The 20,920-nt window shown below is 36.4% G+C and overlaps 1 protein-coding gene across 44 annotated transcripts in view; it reads left to right on the forward strand.

The window, feature by feature from the left end:
* NCOR1 (nuclear receptor corepressor 1) overlaps positions 1-20,920 on the forward strand; it is a 160,704-nt gene that overhangs the window by 104,956 nt on the left and 34,828 nt on the right. For 23 of the 44 annotated variants that reach the window (XM_070228231.1, XM_070228233.1, XM_023653564.2 and 20 more), the window contains 8 exons: positions 422-551; positions 3,419-3,614; positions 8,845-9,018; positions 9,786-9,946; positions 16,056-16,176; positions 16,275-16,376; positions 16,717-16,817; positions 18,972-19,140. In XM_070228231.1, coding sequence (XP_070084332.1) covers positions 422-551; positions 3,419-3,614; positions 8,845-9,018; positions 9,786-9,946; positions 16,056-16,176; positions 16,275-16,376; positions 16,717-16,817; positions 18,972-19,140 — 1,154 coding nt within the window. Of the gene's footprint in view, positions 1-421; positions 552-3,418; positions 3,623-8,844; positions 9,019-9,785; positions 9,947-16,055; positions 16,177-16,274; positions 16,377-16,716; positions 16,818-18,971; positions 19,141-20,920 lie in introns of those variants that run through there. The other 21 variants (XM_070228239.1, XM_070228242.1, XM_070228250.1 and 18 more) reach the window with 2 other exon arrangements.

Raw genomic sequence — 20,920 nt, forward strand, 5'->3', positions numbered from 1 at the left:
GTGAAATTCTCAGTTTTAAAACAGTGGTGATTTATTCAAATGTTTAAAAATATACTTTGTGATCCTAGTGAAACATCCTATAACAATATATTGGTAACTAGTTTGTAACCTATGTTGCTGGTGAATTAGGACCTACCATTTTACAATGGCATTTGCCGAGACTATTTTGTTGGTTAAATGTTGATGATTAAATTGAGATAAATTTTGACCCATAAATCAGTATTAGTTTTCTTTACCTGGGAAATCAGCACTGTAGATAACCCTTTTCCTTACTGTTCAAATATCTTATAAGGTTAATGTGATGTGTGTGTGTGTGTGTATGTGTATGTATGTACGTATTAACTTAGAAGGAATTATGGTGATTGTATGTTTAAAGTCTTAAATAAGAATATATTAATTTATTTTTTATTGACAATTGCAGAATGTTTCCTATGGACTCAAAGCCTTCATTGTTAAACCCCACTGGATCTATACTCGTTTCATCCCCACTAAAACCAAATCCACTGGACCTGCCACAGCTTCAGCATCGAGCTGCTGTTATCCCACCAATGGTAAGTTTACAACGTGAGTAAGAAAAGTAAAGTTGAAAAACAGACTTTAGAGACACCTCTTCTTTAAAGAGTACTTGATTTTTTAAAAGATTGTGGTAAAAAACACATAGAATTTGCCATCTCAAGTGTTTTTAAGTGTACGGTTCAGTAGTGTTAAGTATATTCATGTTGTTGTGAAACAGATCTGCAGAACTTTTTCATCTTGCAGTACTGAAACTCTATACTCATTAAACTATAATTCCCCTTTTCCTCCTCCTCCCAGCCCCTGGTACCCACCACTCTGCTTTCTCTTTCTATGATTTTGGCTATTTTTGATACCTCATGTAAGTGGAATCATACAGTGCTTATCTTTTTGTGACTGGCTTATTTCACTCAATATGATGTCCTGCAGGTTAATTCATGTTTGTAGCACAGGTCAGAATATCCTTCCTTTTTCAGATTGATATGTATGTATGTATTTATTGTATGTATCCCATTGTATGTATTTACCACATTTTGTTTATCCATTCATCTGTCAGAGGTATTGGGTTTTTTTTTAAATGGATTCATTGTAATGGTTGATTGAAATGGTTGTTTCCAATTAAGAAAAGAAAAACTCAGGGCCGGCCCTGTAGCCGAGTGGTTAAGTCTGCGCGCTCTGCTTCAGTGGCCCAGGGTTTTGCCAGTTTGAATCCCGGGCGCGGACATGGCACCGCTTATCAGGCCATGCTGAGGTGGCGTCCCACATGCCACAACTAGAAGGACCCACAACTAAAAATACACAGCTATGTACGACGGGGCTTTGGGGAGAAAAACAGAACAATAAAATCTTAAAAACAAAAATCAAAATGTGTCTTCTTTAAAAAAAAGAACAACACCCAAAAGAAATATAATGCCCTATCCATAAATATTAGTAAGTTCAGTTTTTGTTTTGTTTGTTTTGCCATAAGACAGTAGTAGAATAAATAATTACTAGGTTTTGTATATTTAGAATGAATTATAGAGATTATAGCTAACTTCAGTATACAATTCAAAATCTAGTTTTATTTACATTTTACCTTAAATCTTCCAAATCTCTAAAAGTCCGACTCCCTTTTGATACTGAATTACAGTCTTGAGTATTTCTCTTTTACTTAGTTATGTTCTAGCTCTTGCTTTATTTCAGAGGGTAAAAATTTGTTTTCTATCTCACGTGATAAATGGTAAAAGTTAAAGGTGTTCTTATGATAGGCTCACAAAAAAATCATTAAACATTTGTTCATTAATTTATTCAAATGAACATTTATTGAATATCTGCTCCATTCAAGACAACATTTTTAATGCTGTATGGAATATTTATACATCACAATCTCTGACTTAAAAATACTTAGAGATTGGACCTTATAATAAGACAGAAAAAGTCATAATAAAAATTAAAATGAATTAAAATGCAGTTAGGTTTAAAAATACACTGCAAGTGTTTCAGAGGAAGGAAAGCTTTCTTCTTGATGAGACAATTAAATAGGACTCCACATAGGAAATAATATTTTGACTGGACCAAAACAGCATCTGGCTTTACAGCAAAAGGAGGAAAAGCCGTGTTTACATATAAGCCAAAGCACAAAGCCAAGAAAATTATGGTGTGTGTGTTGAAATCAGTGAAAAAGCCTACTTATAGTAGTGGAAAACACTAGGGAAGTCTTGAGGTAATAGATTCTAAACAAGTCAGATCTCTGCTCTTCCCACAGCTGCTGTTGTATTGATAAGTAGTGGAACGGACTGTGTTAGGAGCTGTTTATTTGGTATTGCACAGAGCAGCTTGGGTTCTTTCCTTCTTGAAGCGGGAGAGAGAAAATAAACAAAGAAATAAACGTAATTGCAAATTGTGATAAGTGCTGTACTGTGAATGAAATGAACAGGCTGCAGTGAGAACATGGGGAGGGAGTCACAGTATTTTATTGGATGGTCAAGGATGGCCTGTCTGAAAAAGTAACATTTAATCTCTGTCCTGAAGAGAGTTGATATGTTAATAAATTGGTTGTGGGAGAGGAGGAGATTGATTAGTCAAGAATGACTGCCAGGCTTCTGCCTTAGGCTGCTGAGGTTCCATTTTCTAAGACAGAGATTGCTGAAGGAGAAGCATTGAGTTTACAAACGGAAAAATTCAGTTTTGAATATAAATTTTTAGGTGCTTTGAGATATCCAAGTTGAGTTGTTAGGTAGGTAATTTTATGAGTGTGGAACTTGGAGAAAATGTCTTAGAAATAGAAATTTATGAATCGTTAACATGTAAATGACATTTAAATCCACAGAAGTGGATGTGATTACCTGGTGAAGGAACAGAGAGAGGAGGGGTAGGACCCCAGGCTGAGGCACCAGGAGTTTGACCGTCATAAGTTAGAAGCAGACAGAAGTATTTTAATTGCTGATTTTGATTTCTTTTCTTACAACTTTTGTGATTTATATTGTGTTCAGTTCTGAAAGTAACTGTTCAGCATTTTGAGCATTATACTTAAAGATTACTTTGATTTAAAAAAGGATAAAATCAAACCAGCCCTGATGGTCTAGTGGTTAAAGTTTGGTTCTCTCAGCACTTCAGCGGCCCAGGTTTGCTTCTCAGTCACAGAACTACACCAGCCATCTGTCAGTTGCCATGCTGTGGTGGCGGCTCCCAGAAGAACTAGAAGGACTTAGAATTAGGATATTACAACCATACAGTGGGGCTTTGGGGAGAGAAAAGAAGAAAGAAAGATTGGCAATAGATGTTAGCTCAGGGTAAATCCTTCCCTGCAAAAAAAGATGAAATCACCTCAACCAGTAATATTGCAGAAATAAGCATTACTTGCAACAAATGGTAATTATTATAATGTTGGTCATTGGTATATGTAGATTTCTTTTTCTTCCTGTAGGTTTCCTGCACCCCATGTAATATACCAATTGGAACCGCAGTGAGTGGCTATGCTCTCTACCAGCGACATATTAAAGCAATGCATGAGTCAGCGCTCCTGGAAGAACAGCGGCAGAGGCAAGAACAGATAGAGTTGGAATGTAGAAGTTCTACAAGTCCATGTGGCACCTCCAAGAGTCCAAACAGAGAGTGGGAAGGTAAGTAGAGCTATCATCACAAAGAAACAAAGAACTTTTTTGAAGGCAAACAAAGCTGTACTCAAAAGTAGTGTCCTTTGTGGTTTGTCAGCATATCAGTTTATTTATTACGCTTGTCCCCAACAGATAAGATTTCCTTAAGTTGACCTCAGTTAAATTAAGAAATGTTCGTATTATTGACTACTAAAGGATGTCAATAACATTTTTAATAGAGTTCTTGTTAATGTGAATTTTCTGATATTCATCTTTGTGCTGGAAGACTGTAAAAGCCATGCCTTATGCTCCATTCATTTGAGTTTTCAGAGTAAGTGAGAACTCTTATCCTGTCCTCCAAGCGAATCACCTATAACTGGATAATATTCTAATTCTCTGTTAAGGTGGCTGACAACTTTGTGTAGTGTATAGTGCCAGTCAGACCCTGACTCAGCCATCACCTCAGCATTTACCAGTTGTGTGGCCATGGACAAGTTTCTTAACCTTTCTGAGCTTTAGTTTTCCCATCTGTAAAGTGCAAATTATCTCTGTATTTATCTGTATCTCCACCTTGCTGAGATTAGAACCCATAAGAAAGAATGAACGTTCAGTATTGTTTTATAACATGTGGCTCAGCATTATTTTATATATAATATAATATCTAATATATTAATACATCCTGATTTAGGATATTAGTATATACGGAGTATAATAGATACCATGAAGGTACTGTTATCATTGTTATGTCACTGTTATTTCAAGTGACAGATTTGAGTTGTGCGTGTTCTTTTTAGTTGGTGCATGAAATACTTCAGTTTCTTTAAAAAAAAAGAAGGGGAGTGATTTCTAAATTTTAGTAAATTCTTCTGCCATGGTTAGAAAATGGCACGTGTTCTGGTTGATAGTTAATTTATGGACTATGTGCTGCGATATGCTTAGAATATAAGAATATTAAAGTCTTCTGTGATTACGGTTTAGATTTTTGAATGATTCCAAAGACTCTTTGTAATACCTTATGTAGATAAGTAAGAGCTCTTCCTAGAATACCATGGATTTCAAGGGCTATTTAATATAAAACAGGAACTGTGGTACTTAACTGATCCTGCTGACTCTCCACACCAGTGACACCAGTAATGAGTTGTTAGTTACATGACACTGAACTTCTTATGTCAGAGTTTTAAATATATGATTGTTAGTGTTTTAAGTATAAATCTTATTCTAGTGAAAATGTGAACCAGAATGATAATACTCACCAATGCTGAGTGCAAATAGGCGCTAAATGAATATTTCTTGAATGAAGGTATAAGTGATAACTTTTGGGCTTTTGTATATTGCATCTAGAGACTCCTTAATCCCTGACTCAGCAATGGACACAATGTCTGCTTAGTAATTATATGTTGAAGGAATAAATTAAATGAACTACAGAGTATACATGGGCTTGGCAGAAGTGCTTGTCTTTTGAGCATTCTTGTTATGAGAAAATCTGTCATGAGAATGATAAATTATAGAATAATTTAAAAGTCTATTGATCTATTCCTGACAAAATAATTCAGAATGAATTTTGTGAGGAAGAATTAAAACCTAGCAAAAATGACATTCAAATGATATTTGCTGAGCTCATCCTAAAGCTTAACATTATTCAGTTAGTGGTATCTGGATCATTCTAATATGTATATCATATAGTTATTTTAGGCCCTCAATATCTTTTCTTCATCTGCTTTACAAAATGAGTTGTATTTGGGAGCTGGAGAGACTGAACCAGGCCAGAGGCCCAAATTCTGAGACTCCAAACTGAAGTGCATTTCTCTGTGGTCAGTCACATTAATCCATGTTGTTTAGATCTGAGTGGTATCCTAATTTTTTAATGATAATGCAGTCTTCTTAAAACCAAACTGTAATTATATTTTTGATTAATATGAGACCAAGGTGTTTATTAATATGATACCAATTTGGTTCAAGGTGAGTCTCTATGAACTGGGACGGTTGATTACATTTTATCCTGAGTTAGCTTTTGTTTTAGCCAATCTACCTAGTATGTTCATCCAGTAATTGGTTAACAAGTGGCTGAAATCTCTCCTGAATTTATAGCTGTGAAAGGATTATCTCCCTAACATTTATATATTTGCAGTTAAGTTGCTTATATGTAGAATGTTTGATACAAATGTTTTCAGTGCAGTGTCATAGAATCATTTATAAAAGACTGTTAAATATAGTGGGAATGCGGGTTTACATATAAACCATCACCAAACTGGTATGGTCCACGTGAATTAGAACCATGGTTTTGACTTTTCCCTTCATGGTTTCATTTAGAAAGTAACAAGCAGCATGTGTTATCCAGCTGTTTGATTCTATTCGTTTTCTCTTATGTCAGTGGTACAAATAATTATGGTAGATGTGCCCTTTTAAAGTGACTTAGAGCCTGGGGGCTGGCCCCGTGGCCGAGTGGTTAAGCTCTCGTGCTCCACTTTTGGCAGCCCAGGGTTTCGCTGGTTCGGATCCTGGGCGCGGACATGGCACAGCTCATCAAGCCGTGCTGAGGCGGCATCCCACATGCCCCAAATAGAAGGACCCACAACTAAGAATACACAACTGTGTACCGGGGGGCTTTGGAGAAAATGGAAAAGTAAAAAAAATCTTTAAAATAAAGTGGCTTAAAGCCTTTCCATCTGTAGAAAAGCTTGAAAAAAAACTTAGAGAAGAATTGTTTTCACTGTCCAGTAACATTTACACAAGTTGACCCCTACTTTAGTTTGAAGCCTTTTCCTACAGTAAAGGGACTCAAACTTAAACATGTGGAGATGGACTAAGAGTTGAATGTCTAACGCAGGTTCAACAGAACTGTTCAATCAAAATAAGAGTGCTTCTGTGCAACTCAATCTACTTTTTTATTTTGGTGTTTATTTCTTTGTTTATTTTTTCAGCTCTGAGTACATGATTGAAATAGCTGTATTTAGAACAACTTAAATTTCTGTCTTTTCATTTTAACACTACTATGACAAAGGGAGCTTTTCCACGTACTTATAAACTTACTAGAAATGGTAAAACAATCAGATACTGAATTTATAATACACTATCATGATAAATTCTCTAGAAAGGAAGAAGTGATTTTCTTTTAAAGTTGATTTTTTTCATAAATTTGCAGTGTTAGGACACTTAATTTAATTCATTATACTAATATGTCAAAGAAAGAAAGAGTACCCATCATCTTGATGGATACCCCAGAGGTATATAAAATCAACCCCCTGTGCTTCAGGGAGACATTAGTGCACTGTGGTTTAGAGCTCAGCATCAGGAATTACACTGCTTTTGAAAAACCCCTGGTAGTGTGACCTTGGTTGGGCAATTAAGTGTGATTCTTCTGGGTCCAGATTCCTTATCTATAAAATGGTGTTAATAATCTCATTGGTCATGAGGGTAAATGAGATAATTTATGTAGTTCACAGAGCTCTGAACATAGTACATGGTGTATATTATCTGATATTACTATAATTATTTCTGTTTTTTAAAATATCCTAGTAAACCAAAGAACTTTTTATGCCTTGTGCTAATGAATCTCTGTTTGAAACCAATTACAGACCTTCCACTTAATAAATTTTCCCTTTGGATAGGAACTATCCAGATGCCCACTATTACTTACTATAGTGCAGTGAGGGAAAAAGGAACCAAAAGAAAGTTTTAATGATCTGAGGGGAGAAGACAAGTTATTATTCACAGGATAAAATTATCCACCTACAAAGCCTAAAAGAATAAACTGAAAAGTTATTAGAGCTAAAAGAAAAGTTCATTAAGTTTCTCAAGAAAAAATTTATATACAGAAATCCACATCTTTCGTATATATCTGCAATAATCAGTTATATATGTAAATCCACATATATATGAAAAAGATGATTTTCTTATCAATAAAATATAAAATATGTATGAATAATTTTTGACAAGAAATGTCTAAGTCTTATATGAAAAAAATCTAAGTTCCCCAATTAGAAAACTCATTATTGGGCTGGCCTGCTGGCATAGTGGTTAAGTTCGTGCATTCTGCTTCAGTGGCCTGGGATTTGCAGGTTTGGATCCTGGGCATAGACCTACACACCGCTCAACAAGCCATGCTGTGGCAGCATCCCACATACAAAACAGAGGAAGATTGGCACAGATGTTCGCTCAGCAACAGTCTTCCTCAGCAAAAAGAGGAAAATTGGCAACAGATGTCAGTTTAGGGCCAGTCTTCCTCACACACAGACACACACACAAAATAAATAAATAAAACAATAGAAAAATATACAACTACCAACATGAAAAAGAAAAGAAAACTCATTATTATAAAATGTCAAGTCTCCAGTGTTCATAAATTTAATGCAAGTCCAATGAAAATTCCAGTGATACTTTGGGGAGGAAGTACTCAAAATGATTTTAAATTTGGATTTATCTAGAAGAATAAGTGGATCAGACTAGGTAAGCAAAAGAATAATAAAATGAATGGGAATTTTTTCCGGCAGACATTAAAATGCCACAAATCTAAACGGTTCAGGTTATGGATGATTTTCACTTTCTTGAGATTTTCCAAAATTACAATATGTCAATTTTATTTTAAAAAGGAAAAAATTTTATATATTTTTTATGTCTAAATATGACCGCTTATCTGATATTCCCTTTAAATGCTTAAAGTTTTTTTATATTTTATGTGGAGGTGAATTATGTGGAATAATTTTCATTAGCATTATTGCAGTAAAATTCATAGTTTTATAAGCTCTTGTAGATTTTTTGGAGTAGTTCAATCTGCATCTTTTGAAAGTCTTCTTCTATTTCTTAATCACATTTATTTCTCTGAATATTTAGCAGTGGGCTGCAACAGGCTAATTTTAAGAGTTGAAATCCTCAGAGATCTGACCTCTAATTTAGGCCAGACTTCAATTCACAGAAAGGCTGAATAATCTGATGGTTACTGGTGTGATCTTTATTGCATATGAAACACTTGATTCTCCTAATGAGAGGAAGGAGAATTCTTTGTCCTTTAAAGGGAAAAAATCGCGATTGAATTTTTGAGGATTTTATTAGGTCATAGTGATGGTGTGTACACCAGAAGATTTAGACTTACAGTGTTTCTCACTCTGTCTGGGTGGACTGCCTCCCGCCCCAAGGAATTTTAGACCTTGATATTAGTATCTAGTCGGATCTGCCCCTGGATGATGTGGGCTTGGTCCTTTCACACTTACTATTTTAATTTGGGGTTCTTCCCTTATTTTGATAACTTTAACTTTCATAGGAAAATCAGTCGCCTATATGCCTTATGCTGAGGTCAAACGTGCTCTAGAACAGGAAGCGCAGATGCACAATACTGCAGCAAGGTCAGCATCACCGTGTAGGCTCTCTCCAAGAGAAGTCAGTAAAGCCGCTCCACAGCCTGATATGAGTGCAGCCCGCTATAGTGTCCCGCCAGGTAAATATTGTTCCTCTGTGCAGTGGCTGCTGGCCATCTACCTACAGATGTTAGACATGGGTGGTTTAATCTCATGAAAAAGCTACTCTTCCAGGACATGTCCTTGCTATTTCAACATTCCTTTCTTGTTTCTCTGCATTCCATCCTCAGTTGTATTCAGTTCAGATTCCCTGGGCCACTGGGAAATATGTGTTCACAGGTGTATGCTGTGGCATTGACTGACTTTTCTTTTAAGAGTACATGTACTTTGTAAAAATCTTGAGATTCTGCCTCACCTCTAGAAATTCAAGTGTCTGTGAGAGCCAGAATCAGTAAATGTTTCTCAAATTATGCAAGATGCAAAGAGGACATGTAAGTGGTTGTCCATCATGTCTGTATATTCTTTAGTTGTGATATTGGCTATTCCTAAGAAGCACGCTTTTTTCTCACCTCTGTTGTGAGGTCCAAAGAGTGATGGAGGGAGAAAAAAAATTATTAAAGATTGACATTTGCGTATGCTAAGCAGAAATAGTTTGAACTGAACATCAGCTTGAAACCTCTGGTTTGACAGGGAGTTGAATATTTAAACCTCACAAGTATCATTTGTGACCTGAACATGTATACAGGTTTATTTCAAGTGAAAGAGAAATTTAAAATAGAAATGTTCATCCTTGGCTTCATCTTGCACTTATAATTTGTGATTTAAAAATTCAGGAATGACTGAGATAGGTAGAATGTTGCAAACTAGGAAATTGACGATTTTAAATCATTTTTTCTTCTTTTAAAAGTCCTTCAGCCTGCTCCACATCAAGTGATAACTAATCTCCCTGAAGGGGTTCGGCTTCCGACAACTCGACCCACTAGGCCACCTCCTCCTCTCATCCCATCATCCAAAACCACAGTGGCTTCAGAAAAACCGTCTTTTATACTGGGAGGCTCCATCTCACAGGTACAATGGCTTCCCTTCGCGGTAGATTTCCTGTGGAATATTGCTTTGGTAAAAATTTTCCCTCCTTCTCATAATAATTTGTCAGAGTCCTAACAAATAAAAATCTGTGTATGTATGAAGAGAAAATGACCAGAAGGTGCAGCATCACTGTCCTCCATGCCACACGCAGGAAGTTTGTGATTGAGTGGCCACGGCACGCTGTCTGATTTAACTTACGGAGGACGCGTATGTGCCCTGAAGTTCAGCGTGGTGTAAATGTAACTGGAATGTTTTCAAATACTAGGCTGTTTGGTGACTAACTGTTGTAAAGGCTGTAAATATTAAATTGTAGATAATTGGTAAGCCTTAGTTTATTCTGATTTGGCTGTTATCTCTCTTTTTTTTTTTTTCCAGGTGCATTACTTTTTTTTTCCCTCACTATGATCTGATCTTACCAGTTTAGTTTTGTCTAATGTGCACAATCAGTGTCCACACCCCTGTCAGGTTATGGAACATTTCTGTCACTTTAGGAAGTTTTCTCATGCCCCTTCCCAGGCAGGCTCCTCTTCATTGCCTGAAGCAATGACTGTTCTGCTTTCTGTTGGCATAGTTTTGCCCTTTCTAGAACTTCATGTAAGTGGAATCATACAATGGTGCGCTCTTCTGTGTCTGTCTTCTTTAACTTTAGCATAATGGTTTTAGGGATTCTTCCAAGTTTCTGTGTATCAGTAGTTTCTTTGTTTTCCTTTCTTTCTTCTTCTTCTTCTTCTTCTTCTTTTTTTCTTTTTGGTGAAGATTGGCCCTGAACTAACATCTATGCCAATATTCCTGTATTTTGTGTGTGAGACGCCACCATAGCCTGACTTAATGAGCAATGTGTAGGTCCGTGCCCGGGATCTGAACTGGTGAACCCCAGGCCGCTTAAGCGGAGCCCGTGAATTTAACCACTATGCCACTGGACCAGCCCCAGTTTCTTCCTTTTTATTGCTGAATAATACTCCATTGTATGAACATACCAGTTTATCCATTTTCTTGTTGATAGAAACCTGAGCTGCTTCTAGTTTTTTGGCTACTATGAATAAAGCTGATATGAACATTCTTGTACTGGGCTCTTTGTAGACATGTGTTTTCATTTCTCTTATATAATTCCCTGAGAGTGGAATTACTAAGTATATATATATTTTACTTTATAATTTTCCAGAGTGGTTCTACAATTTACATTGCTGCCAGCAACGTATGAGCCTTCAGGTTGCTCCATTTGCTCTTGTCAGTCTTTTTTATTTTAGTAATACTAGTGGGTGTGTAATATTTTATTGTGGTTTTATCTTGCCTTTCCCTGACAGCAAATGATGTTGAGCCCTTTTTCATATACTTATTGACCATTTGTACATCTGATTGTGAAGTGACTGTTTAGGTCTTATTATCCATTTTTATTGGGTCTTTTTATTATTAGATTGTAGTTCTTTATATATTATGAATGAGAGTTCTCTGTTAGATATGGTTTTTTTTTAACTTTTTATTAAGATTATGATAGTTTATAACCTTGTGAAATGTCAGTTGTACGTTATCGTTAGTCATGTTGTAGGTACACCTCTTCACCCTTTGTCTCCTCTCCCTACCCCTTCCTTCCCCTGGTAACCACCAATCAATTCTCTTTGTATCTATGTTTAACTTCCACCTATGAGTGGAGTCATACAGAGTTCGTCTTTCTCTGTCTGGCTTACTTCACTTAACATAATACCCTCAAGATCCATCCATGTTGTTGTGAATGGGACGATTTTGTCTTTTTTTATGGCTGAGTAGTATTCCATTGTATATATATACCATATCTTCTTTATCCAGTCATCTGTTGATGGGCACTTAGGTTGGTTCCACGTCTTGGCTATTGTAAATAATGCTGCAGTGAACATAGGGGTGCAGGGGACTTTTGGAATTGCTGATTTCAAGCTCTTTGGATAGATACCCAGTAGTGAGATGGCTGGGTCATAAGATATTTCTATTTTTAATTTTTTGATAAATCTCCATACTGTTTTCCGTAGTAGCTGCACCAGTTTGCATTCCCACCAGCAGTGTATAAGGGTTCCTTTTTCTCCACAAACTCTCCAACATTCGTCACTTTTTGTTTTGGTTATTTTTGCCATTCTAACAGGTGTAAGGTGATATCTTAGTGTAGTTTTGATTTGCATTTCCCTGATGATTAGTGATGGTGGGCATCTTTTCATGTGTCTATTGGCCGTCCGTATATCTTCTTTGGTCTGTTAGATATGTTTATTAAAATATTTTCTCTATTTTTGGCTTGTGTGTTTTGTTACTGCTAAATTTTGATAAGCAGTTTTAAATTTTGATAAAGTCCACATGTATAATTTTTTTTTTCTCTTTTTCTCTAAGAAGTCTTTGCCTGCTCCAAGGCTGTGGAGATATTCTCCTAGGTTTTCTTCTGAAAGCTTTATCGTTTTGGCTTTTACATTTAGGTCTATGATCCATGTCAAATTAATTTTTGTGTACAGTGTGAGGTCAGGATGGGCATTCATTTATCCATTTGGGTAATTGATAGTTCCGGTAACATTTGTTGAAAAGTCTTTCTCCCATTTGATTGCTTTAGTGCGTTTGTCAAAAACGATTTCACTATATATTTGGGTCTATTTCTGGATTCTCTATTCTGTTCCATTGATCTATTGGCCCATCCTTTTATCAGCACCACGGTTTTGATTGCTGCAGCTTTATGGTAAGTCTTGAAATCATGTAGTATAAGTCCTATAGTGCTTTTATTTTTCAAGATTGTTTTCAATCTTCTATATCTTTTGCATTTCCATATAAACACTCTGCTGGGATTTTGTTCAGGATTGCGTTAAATCTGTAGATTAATTTGGGATAGGAATGACAATCTTAAAAATATTGCATCTTCTAATCCATGAACATGTTTATCTTTCCATTTATTTAGGTCTTTAATTTCTCTCAGCAGTGTTTTGTAGTTTTCACTGTAGAGATTTTGTTAGATTTATTTTCAATTAATTGGATTAGTTTAATGTAGTTTTTATAAATGATATTATTTTTTAAAATTTCATTTTGCAATTCTTGCTGGTATATAGAAAAACAGTTGATTTTTGTATCTTGACCTTATCTCCTGCTATATTCACTTATTGCTGCTGGTAGGGTTTTTTATTTTGTTTTGGGGTAGATTTCTTAGGATTTTCTCTGTGTGCACGTCATCTGCAAATTAAGACAGTTTCACTTCTTTCTTTCCAAACCTTATGCCTTTTATTTTTCTTATTTTATTGAACTGGCTAGGGTGGAACTTTTAGTACGATGTTTAATAGAAGTGGTGAAGATGATATGCTCTCTTTGTTGCCCATCTTAGGAGAGAGGCATTCAGTATTTCATTGGTAGGTATGTTAACTATAGACTTTTCATAGGTGCCCTTCATCAGATTGAAGATAGTTCCTTATATTCTTAGTTTGCTGAGAGTTTTTATTTTTTTCCTCCAGTTCTTGTATTTTTCAACTTCAGAATTTTTTTTTGAATTTTCTTTTTATTGAGGTTATGACAGTCTACAACATTGTGAAATTTCAGTTGTACATTATTATTTGTCAGTCACCCTATAAATGTGCCCCTTTACCCTTAGGTCCACCCTCCAACCTTCCTCCCCCTGGTAAACTGTTGCCTTTGTCCATGTGTTTGTTTATCTTCCACATATGAGTGAAATCACATAGTGTTTGTCTTTCTCTGACTTATTTCACGTAACAGAATACCCTCAAGGTCCATCCTTGTTGTTGCAAATGGGACAATTTTGTCTTTTTTTTTTATGACTGAGTCCGTTGTATATATATGTATATACTACATCTTCTTTACCCAGTCATCAGTCAGTGGGCACTTGGGTTGCTTCCATGTCTTGCCTATTGTGAATAATGCTGCAGTGAACATAGGGGTGCATAAGTCTCTTTGAATCATTGATTTCAAGTTCTTTGGATAAATACCCAGTAGTGGGATAGCTGGGTCATGTGATATTTCTATTTCTAATTTTTTGAGAAATCTCCGTACTGTTTTCCATAGTGACTGCACCAATTTGCATTCCCACCAGCAGTGTATGAGAGTTCCCTTTTCTCCACAACCTCTCCAACATTTGTTATTTTTTATTTTGGTGATTAAAGCTATTTTAACGAGTGTAAGTTGATATCTTACTGTAGTTTTGATTTGCATTTCCCTAATGATTAGTGATCTTGAACATCTTTTCATGTGCCTGTTGCCCATCTGTATATCTTCTTTGGAGAAATGTCTGTTCATATCCTCTGCCAATTTTTTGATTGGGTTGTTTGTGTTTTTGTTGTTGAGTTGTATGTGTTCTATATATATTATGGAGATTAACCCCTAGTTGGATATATGATTTGCAAATATTTTCTCCCAATTGGTAGGTTGTCTTTTTGTTTTGATCCTGATTTCCCTTGCCTTGCTGAAGCTCTTTAGTCTGATGAACTCCCACTACTTTATTTTTTCTTTTGTTCAATTTCAGAATTTTTTATATGGTTCTTTTTAATGATTTCTTTCTCTTTGTTGATTTTCTCTATATGGTGAGATGTCATTTTCAAACTTTAATTCTTCAGACATGGTTCCCTATAGTTTTTTGAACGTATTTATAATAGCTGATTTAAAGTCTTTGTTGCAAGTCTAAAGCCCAGGGACAGTTTTTATTCACTGCTCTTTTTCTTCCTGCATGGGTCATACTTTCTTGTTTCTTTTCATGTCTTGTAATTTTTGGTTGAAAAATAGACATTTTGCATAATTTAATGTGGCCACTCTGGAAATCAGATTCTCCCCTCTCCCTAGGCTTTGTTGTTGTTTGTTTTTGTTGTTGTTTATTAGTTTAGTGACTTTTCTGAACTAATTCTGTAAAGTCTGTAGTCTTGTGTCATGTGTAACCAGTGAAATCTCTGTTTGGTCAACTTAATGGTCAGCTAATGATTGGATAGAGATTTTAATAGTTACAATTAATAAGTTTCCCAGTCTTTACTGAGGGGCTCTCTGTGTGTTGGGCATACCTTCAACATTCAGTCAGGCAACTGACAACTCTCCTGTAGTTTTTACTTCCTTTGCTTTAATGGAGCCTTGAGGTCAGCCAGAGGTGAGAACTTACGGCCTTCTCATGTCTTTCCTAGGCAAACGTACAGTCTTGCACATGCACACGGCCTTTTGGATTCTTAGGAATATGTTGGCACTTTCCAAACCCCCTATGAATATCTCATTTCTTAGCTTTTTCTTTTAAGCTTTTTGGTTAGCCCATTGTTTGCCCTAGCTGTTATCTACTGCCTTAGGCAGTAGAGAAGTTAACCAGTTGACTCTCAGTGTTTCTGACAAGCATGCATCTCCTTCTCCACCACACTCAGGTCTAATAAAGACAGCTTTGCAAATGGGTCTCCCAGGCAACCACTGGACAAGCCACATAATGATAGTTATCTGGGAATAAGGCTTTTAAGGCACTGAACCCTGTTCTTTCTCCTCTCCCGGCTTCTAGGCTATTGATTTTCACCATGATTGAGGGCTGTTGATTTTCAAGGCTGCCACAGAGCTTTGGGTTGTGGGGGAGTATGTGGGAGTCACAGAAGAGCAAGTTCACATGCCACAAAGCTCATTGTTCTTACCTATATTCCACTATTTTTCTTGAATAAATGCTTCCAGATGTACGTAAGCTTTTGGTTAATTCCAGAGTGCTTAAAAGGTTGATTCCTATAATTTTTGCTTGTTTTCTGGTTGCCTCTATGGAGGAGAGTTTTTGGAAGTCCCTACTGTGCCATTTTCACTGATATCACTATCCCATAGCATTTTTAAGAGGAATAATATTGTTAATAATAATAGCTTACATTCTCAGTATACTGTTAAGTGCTTTATTTATGTAATTTGTTACTAATAAATATTATCTACATGAAATTATGGTAATTTCAGAAGACGTTTCTTGCTCCCTTTAAAAATTTTTTGTAATTTAAGCACTCTTTGACAAGGATTTTCTTGCTTTAAAAATACCTGTTCTTAATTTGGGGCAGTAGGGGTGTAAATTTTTATAAACAGAAATGTGAACATTAAATTTATAGTTGACCTTGTGGAAAGACAGTGTTATTTTGTCTTTTAAAATTATTTTTAGGGGACACCTGGCACTTATTTGACTTCTCATAATCAGGCTTCCTACACTCAAGAAACAGCTAAGCCTTCAGTGGGCTCTATCTCTCTTGGACTGCCACGGCAACAGGAGTCTGCCAAATCAGGTCAGTGAGTAAATACTCCTAATGTTCCTGCGTTTGTAACACCATTGACAGTAATACAGCACTTGATCTCTTCGTGTTTCTCTTGCTTTGGTCCATAGCCACTGTGCCCTACATCAAGCAGGAAGAATTCTCTCCCCGAAGCCAAAACTCACAGCCTGAGGGTTTATTGGTCAGGGCACAACATGAAGGAGTGGTCAGAGGTAAACTATGATGTTTGGCAGAAATATTAAAATTTTGTCCCTAATAAATTTATTAAAGGAAGTCATTAAATATTTTAAAGATGGGTTATGTTAAAGAGTTTAAAGTCTAAATTTTTCTTTCCATACAAAAATGATTTTAAAACTTTGAAATTTCATATTTCAGCAATCCCTTTTAATAATTGCAATATTATTTTAAAAGTACATTTCAGTAAAACTAAAACTATTCTTTTTGTGCTGCTGTTTCCTCCACTTTTTGCCCCTCACTCAAGTAGGGGCTGATTTTATTTGTTGTTTTTTGCAGAGGTAGGGAGTGTAATTTGCTAATGATGTTTTTATTCAGGTACCACAGGAGCCATTCAAGAAGGAAGTATAACTCGGGGCACTCCAACCAGCAAAATTTCTGTGGAGAGCATCCCATCCCTGCGTGGGTCCATCACTCAGGTTAGTTATGATCATTCCTAGTGTACTGAACAATGCCTAAGGAGCAAACTCGAAGTCAAATCTCAAGATCTTTGGCTCTTCCTGACCACAAGCTATAATATCTGTACTGTGGTTCATTTGAAAAGATCAGTTATTTGCAAATTGGCAGAAGAAACAAGTTCTAATTGATGCAGCTCTCCCTGTCTTCCTGGCAAAGCTTTTACTATGTGTTCAGCTTAAATAGAAATTGAAAAGCACATCCTTATAAATTACTTGCTTGCTTTTGTTGCCCCTTGTGAAAATGAACGTCTGCAGTCTCAGTATGTAATCTGCCTTGCTAGACTCTAACGCTAAGCTAGGCTGGGAAACATGGATGACATTGACAAAAGCACCAAAAGTCAAATATCTTCTTCCAATTTTAGGCTAAATAAATTGCCAATTTTGATTAAAAAAAGGTCTTCCTTTTTCTCAGCTAGATGTTAATTTTAGTTTGAAGTGTAAAACAGTCCTTAGTCTCTTTATTAATGTACATCTGGAAAAGGAAAGTCCTCTTTTGGGAGATAATTGTGAACAGAATCCTGTGCTTTTACGTGTTGTACCTGTCACAAGTTTTCTGTTCTCTTTTTCTTTCTTGTCTTTTGTTCTTATTCGCTAGGACAGTGGTTAAAGTGTGGTCCCCAGACCAGCAGCATCAGTGTCACCTGGGAAGTTGTAGACATGTAAATGCTCACGCCCCACCCCAGATTTACTGAAGTCTCAGCTGTGTGGGTGGGGCCCAACGATCTCTTTTTCCAGCCCTCCAGTGATTCTGCTGCATGCTTGTTTGAGACTCATGCCCTAGGACCTTGCTGACCAAGTGTAGTCTCTGCCCCGGACTATCAGCATCACCTGGGAGCTTGTTAGAGTAATGCAGAAATTTCACTCCCCACTCCAGACCTATTGAATCAGAATCTCCATTTTAATAAGATTCCTCAGTGATTCTTCCCTAAGGCATGGTTTATAGAGTATATGGCCTATAGTGATCTAGAAAGTAACATACTAACTTTTCAGACTGCTCCTTCCACATTTGACTGAAGTATACGTTCCCCCGAAATTAGTTTTCAGAATAAGCAAACACTTTAATATAAACAGAAGAAAAATAAATGGCCTATGTGTATTATTTTTTTCTTCTTCATTTTCACTCTAGTATCCAAACTGTAGGTAGGAAGACAGCATGAACTGGATCAAATGAGGCTAGGCTGTATCTGTTTATTTTCAAATCAGTCTGTGCATGTGATATGAGCACATCTGAACTGGATGTTATGGATTTCCAGATGTTTACTACCAAGCTCACGTACAGCTGGATGAATAAATGTATTGCTGTCATCACTTCTTCCTGCTGTGAGCATTTGGTTTCAGATTGTCCTCAACGAGAGTTTTGGGGACACTAAATGTGTGAGTGGGCTAGGTTTGGGCCTCCTACTCCCGTTTCAACCCAAGCGGCTCAATTTTCAAAGTATCCTACATATTAGGTTCCATGAATGATTTCCCTTGAAGGAAGTGTTTACTGCTTAAAGGAAGAATAAAAAGAACCATGACCATAAGCAATCCAGAAGAGGACTAATGATGGCAAAAATTCAGATGATGTGACCTAAACTAAATTCATGTCACAAAATGGAGGCGTCTGAGTTTTTCTTCCCTTCCTGTTCTTGATGACCAGGGGTCTAACTGAGCAGACAGTTTGGTACTTGAAAGTTCTTTTTTCTCTTATCACAATATGAGAGAAAGTTGTGGTACTCTAAATTTAAAGCTTAAGTTATTGTCTTATTTTTATTAGAGATTTTATAAAAGCTTTCTTACATTTTTGTGATTTGGGGCCTTAAGACAAATTTTTTTTTCTAAGAGTTAAGTGCCTTCATAGAGGTTTGACTTCAAGGTGGGGAAAAAAGCTGATTCAACTCATAAGCCTTTCAGCAGTTTAAGAAGTTTTATATGGCAGGGTTCAAGGATGAAGGTACAGTATTTTTTTATGTTTGTGAAAACTTGATGTCTGATTTCCTCTCGTGTGCTTGTCCTTTCTTCTCTGAAGCTATGGATTGATCTGACTCTCAGTGTAGTAGTTAAATTTTGTGAGTGCCTTGCGTTTTCTCTAAACTCAAGTGACTCTTTTGGTGCTTGTGTTTGATTTGATGGCAGGGTACCCCAGCTCTCTCCCAGGCTGGCATACCAACTGAGGCTTTGGTGAAGGGATCTATTTCTAGAATGCCCATTGAAGAGAACAGTCCTGAGAAAGGCAGAGAGGAAGCTGCATCCAAAGGCCATGTTATTTATGAAGGCAAAAGTGGACACATCTTATCATATGATAGTAAGTATTGTGTTTATACACTGAAGCTGATACTGTAATGTGTGATTGAAAGCATGAGCTCTGGTTCCCCACATACTTTCTTTGGGGAAGTTCCTTCCCTGAACCCAGGTTTCTTCTCTGTGAAAGAGATTGATAATAGTAGTACCTTCTCATGAAACTTTTGTGAAAAATTAACTAAAGCAGTCAATGAAAAGTGATTAACAGTGCAGAGCCCATAGTAAGTCTCATTAAGTGGTAATGAATTTCATCAACTATGGTCAGTTGATTTAGCCTAGGAAAAGAATCTTGGTTTAACTTTAATAGAATCACTTTTTTAAAATTTTTATTTTATTGAGGTCATAATAGTTTATAGCATAGTGAAGTTTCAGTTGTACATTATTCGTCAGTCACCATATATGTGCCCCTTTACCCCTCATGCCCACCCTGAAACCCCCTTCCCCTTTGGTAACCACTAATCTGTTATCTTTGTCCATGTATTTGTTTATAGTCCACGTATGAGTGAAAACATACAGTGTTTGTCTTTCTCTGTCTGGCTTATTTCACTTAACATAATACCCTAAGGTCCATCCATGTTGCAAATGGGACAGTTTTGTCTTTTTTATGGCTGAGTAGTATTCCATTGTATATGTATACCGCATCTTCTTTATCCATTCATCAGTTGATGGACACTTGGGTTACTTCCACTTCTTGGGTATAGTGAATAATGCTGCAGTGAACATAGGAGTGCATAAGTTTCTATGAATCGTTGATTTCAAGCTCTTTGGATAAATACCCAGTAGTGGGATAGCTGGGTCAAATGATATTTCTATTTTTAATTTTTTGAGAAATCTCCATACTGTTTTCCACAGTGGTTGCACCAGCTTACATTCCCACCAGCAGAGTATGAGGGTTCCCTTTTCTTCACAACCTCTCCAACATTTGTTGGTTTTTGTCTTGGTGATTATAGACGTTCTAATAGGTGAAAGGTGATTGTAATTTTGTAATTTTGATTTGCATTTCTCTAATGATTAGTGATGTTGAACATCTTTTCACATGCCTTGGCCATCTGTATATCTTCTTTGGAAAAATATCTGTTCATTTCTTCAGCCTATTTTTTGATTGGGTTGTTTGATTTTATGTTTTGAGTTGTATGAGTTCTTTATATATTTTGGAGATTAACCCCTTGTCAGATATATGATTTACAAATATTTTCTCCCTGTTCATGGGTTGTCTTTTCGTTCTGTTCCCGGGTTCCTTTGCCTTGCAGAAGCTCTTTAGTCTGATGATGTCTCATTTGTTTATTTTTTCTTTTGTTTCCCTTGCCCAAGTAGACCTGGTATTAACAAGATCCTTCTAAGATCAATGTCAAAGAGTGTACAGCCTGTATTTTCTTCTAGTAGTTTTATGGTTTCATGTCTTACCTTCAAGTCTTTAATCCATTTTGAGTTAATTTTTGTGTATGGCGAAACATAATGGTCTACTGTCATTCTTTTGCACGTGCCTGTCCAGTTTTCCCAACACCATTTATTGGAGAGACTTTCCTTTCTTCATTGTATGTTCTTAGCTCCTCTGTTGAAGATTAGCTCTCTGTAGATGTGCAGTTTTATTTCTGGGCTTTCAGTTCTGTTTCATTGATCTGTGTGCCTGTTTTTGTACCAGAACCATGCTATTTTGATTACTATAGCTTTGTAGTATATTTTCAAGTCAAGGATTGTGATGCCTCCAGCTTTGTTCTTTTTCCTCAGGGTTGCTTTAACTATTGGATTTTGTTGCCCCATATGAATTGTAGGATTCTTTGTTC

Source organism: Equus caballus, chromosome 11 (genome assembly GCF_041296265.1).
Source record: "Equus caballus isolate H_3958 breed thoroughbred chromosome 11, TB-T2T, whole genome shotgun sequence".
In the NCBI taxonomy this organism is placed as follows: Eukaryota; Metazoa; Chordata; class Mammalia; order Perissodactyla; family Equidae; genus Equus; species Equus caballus.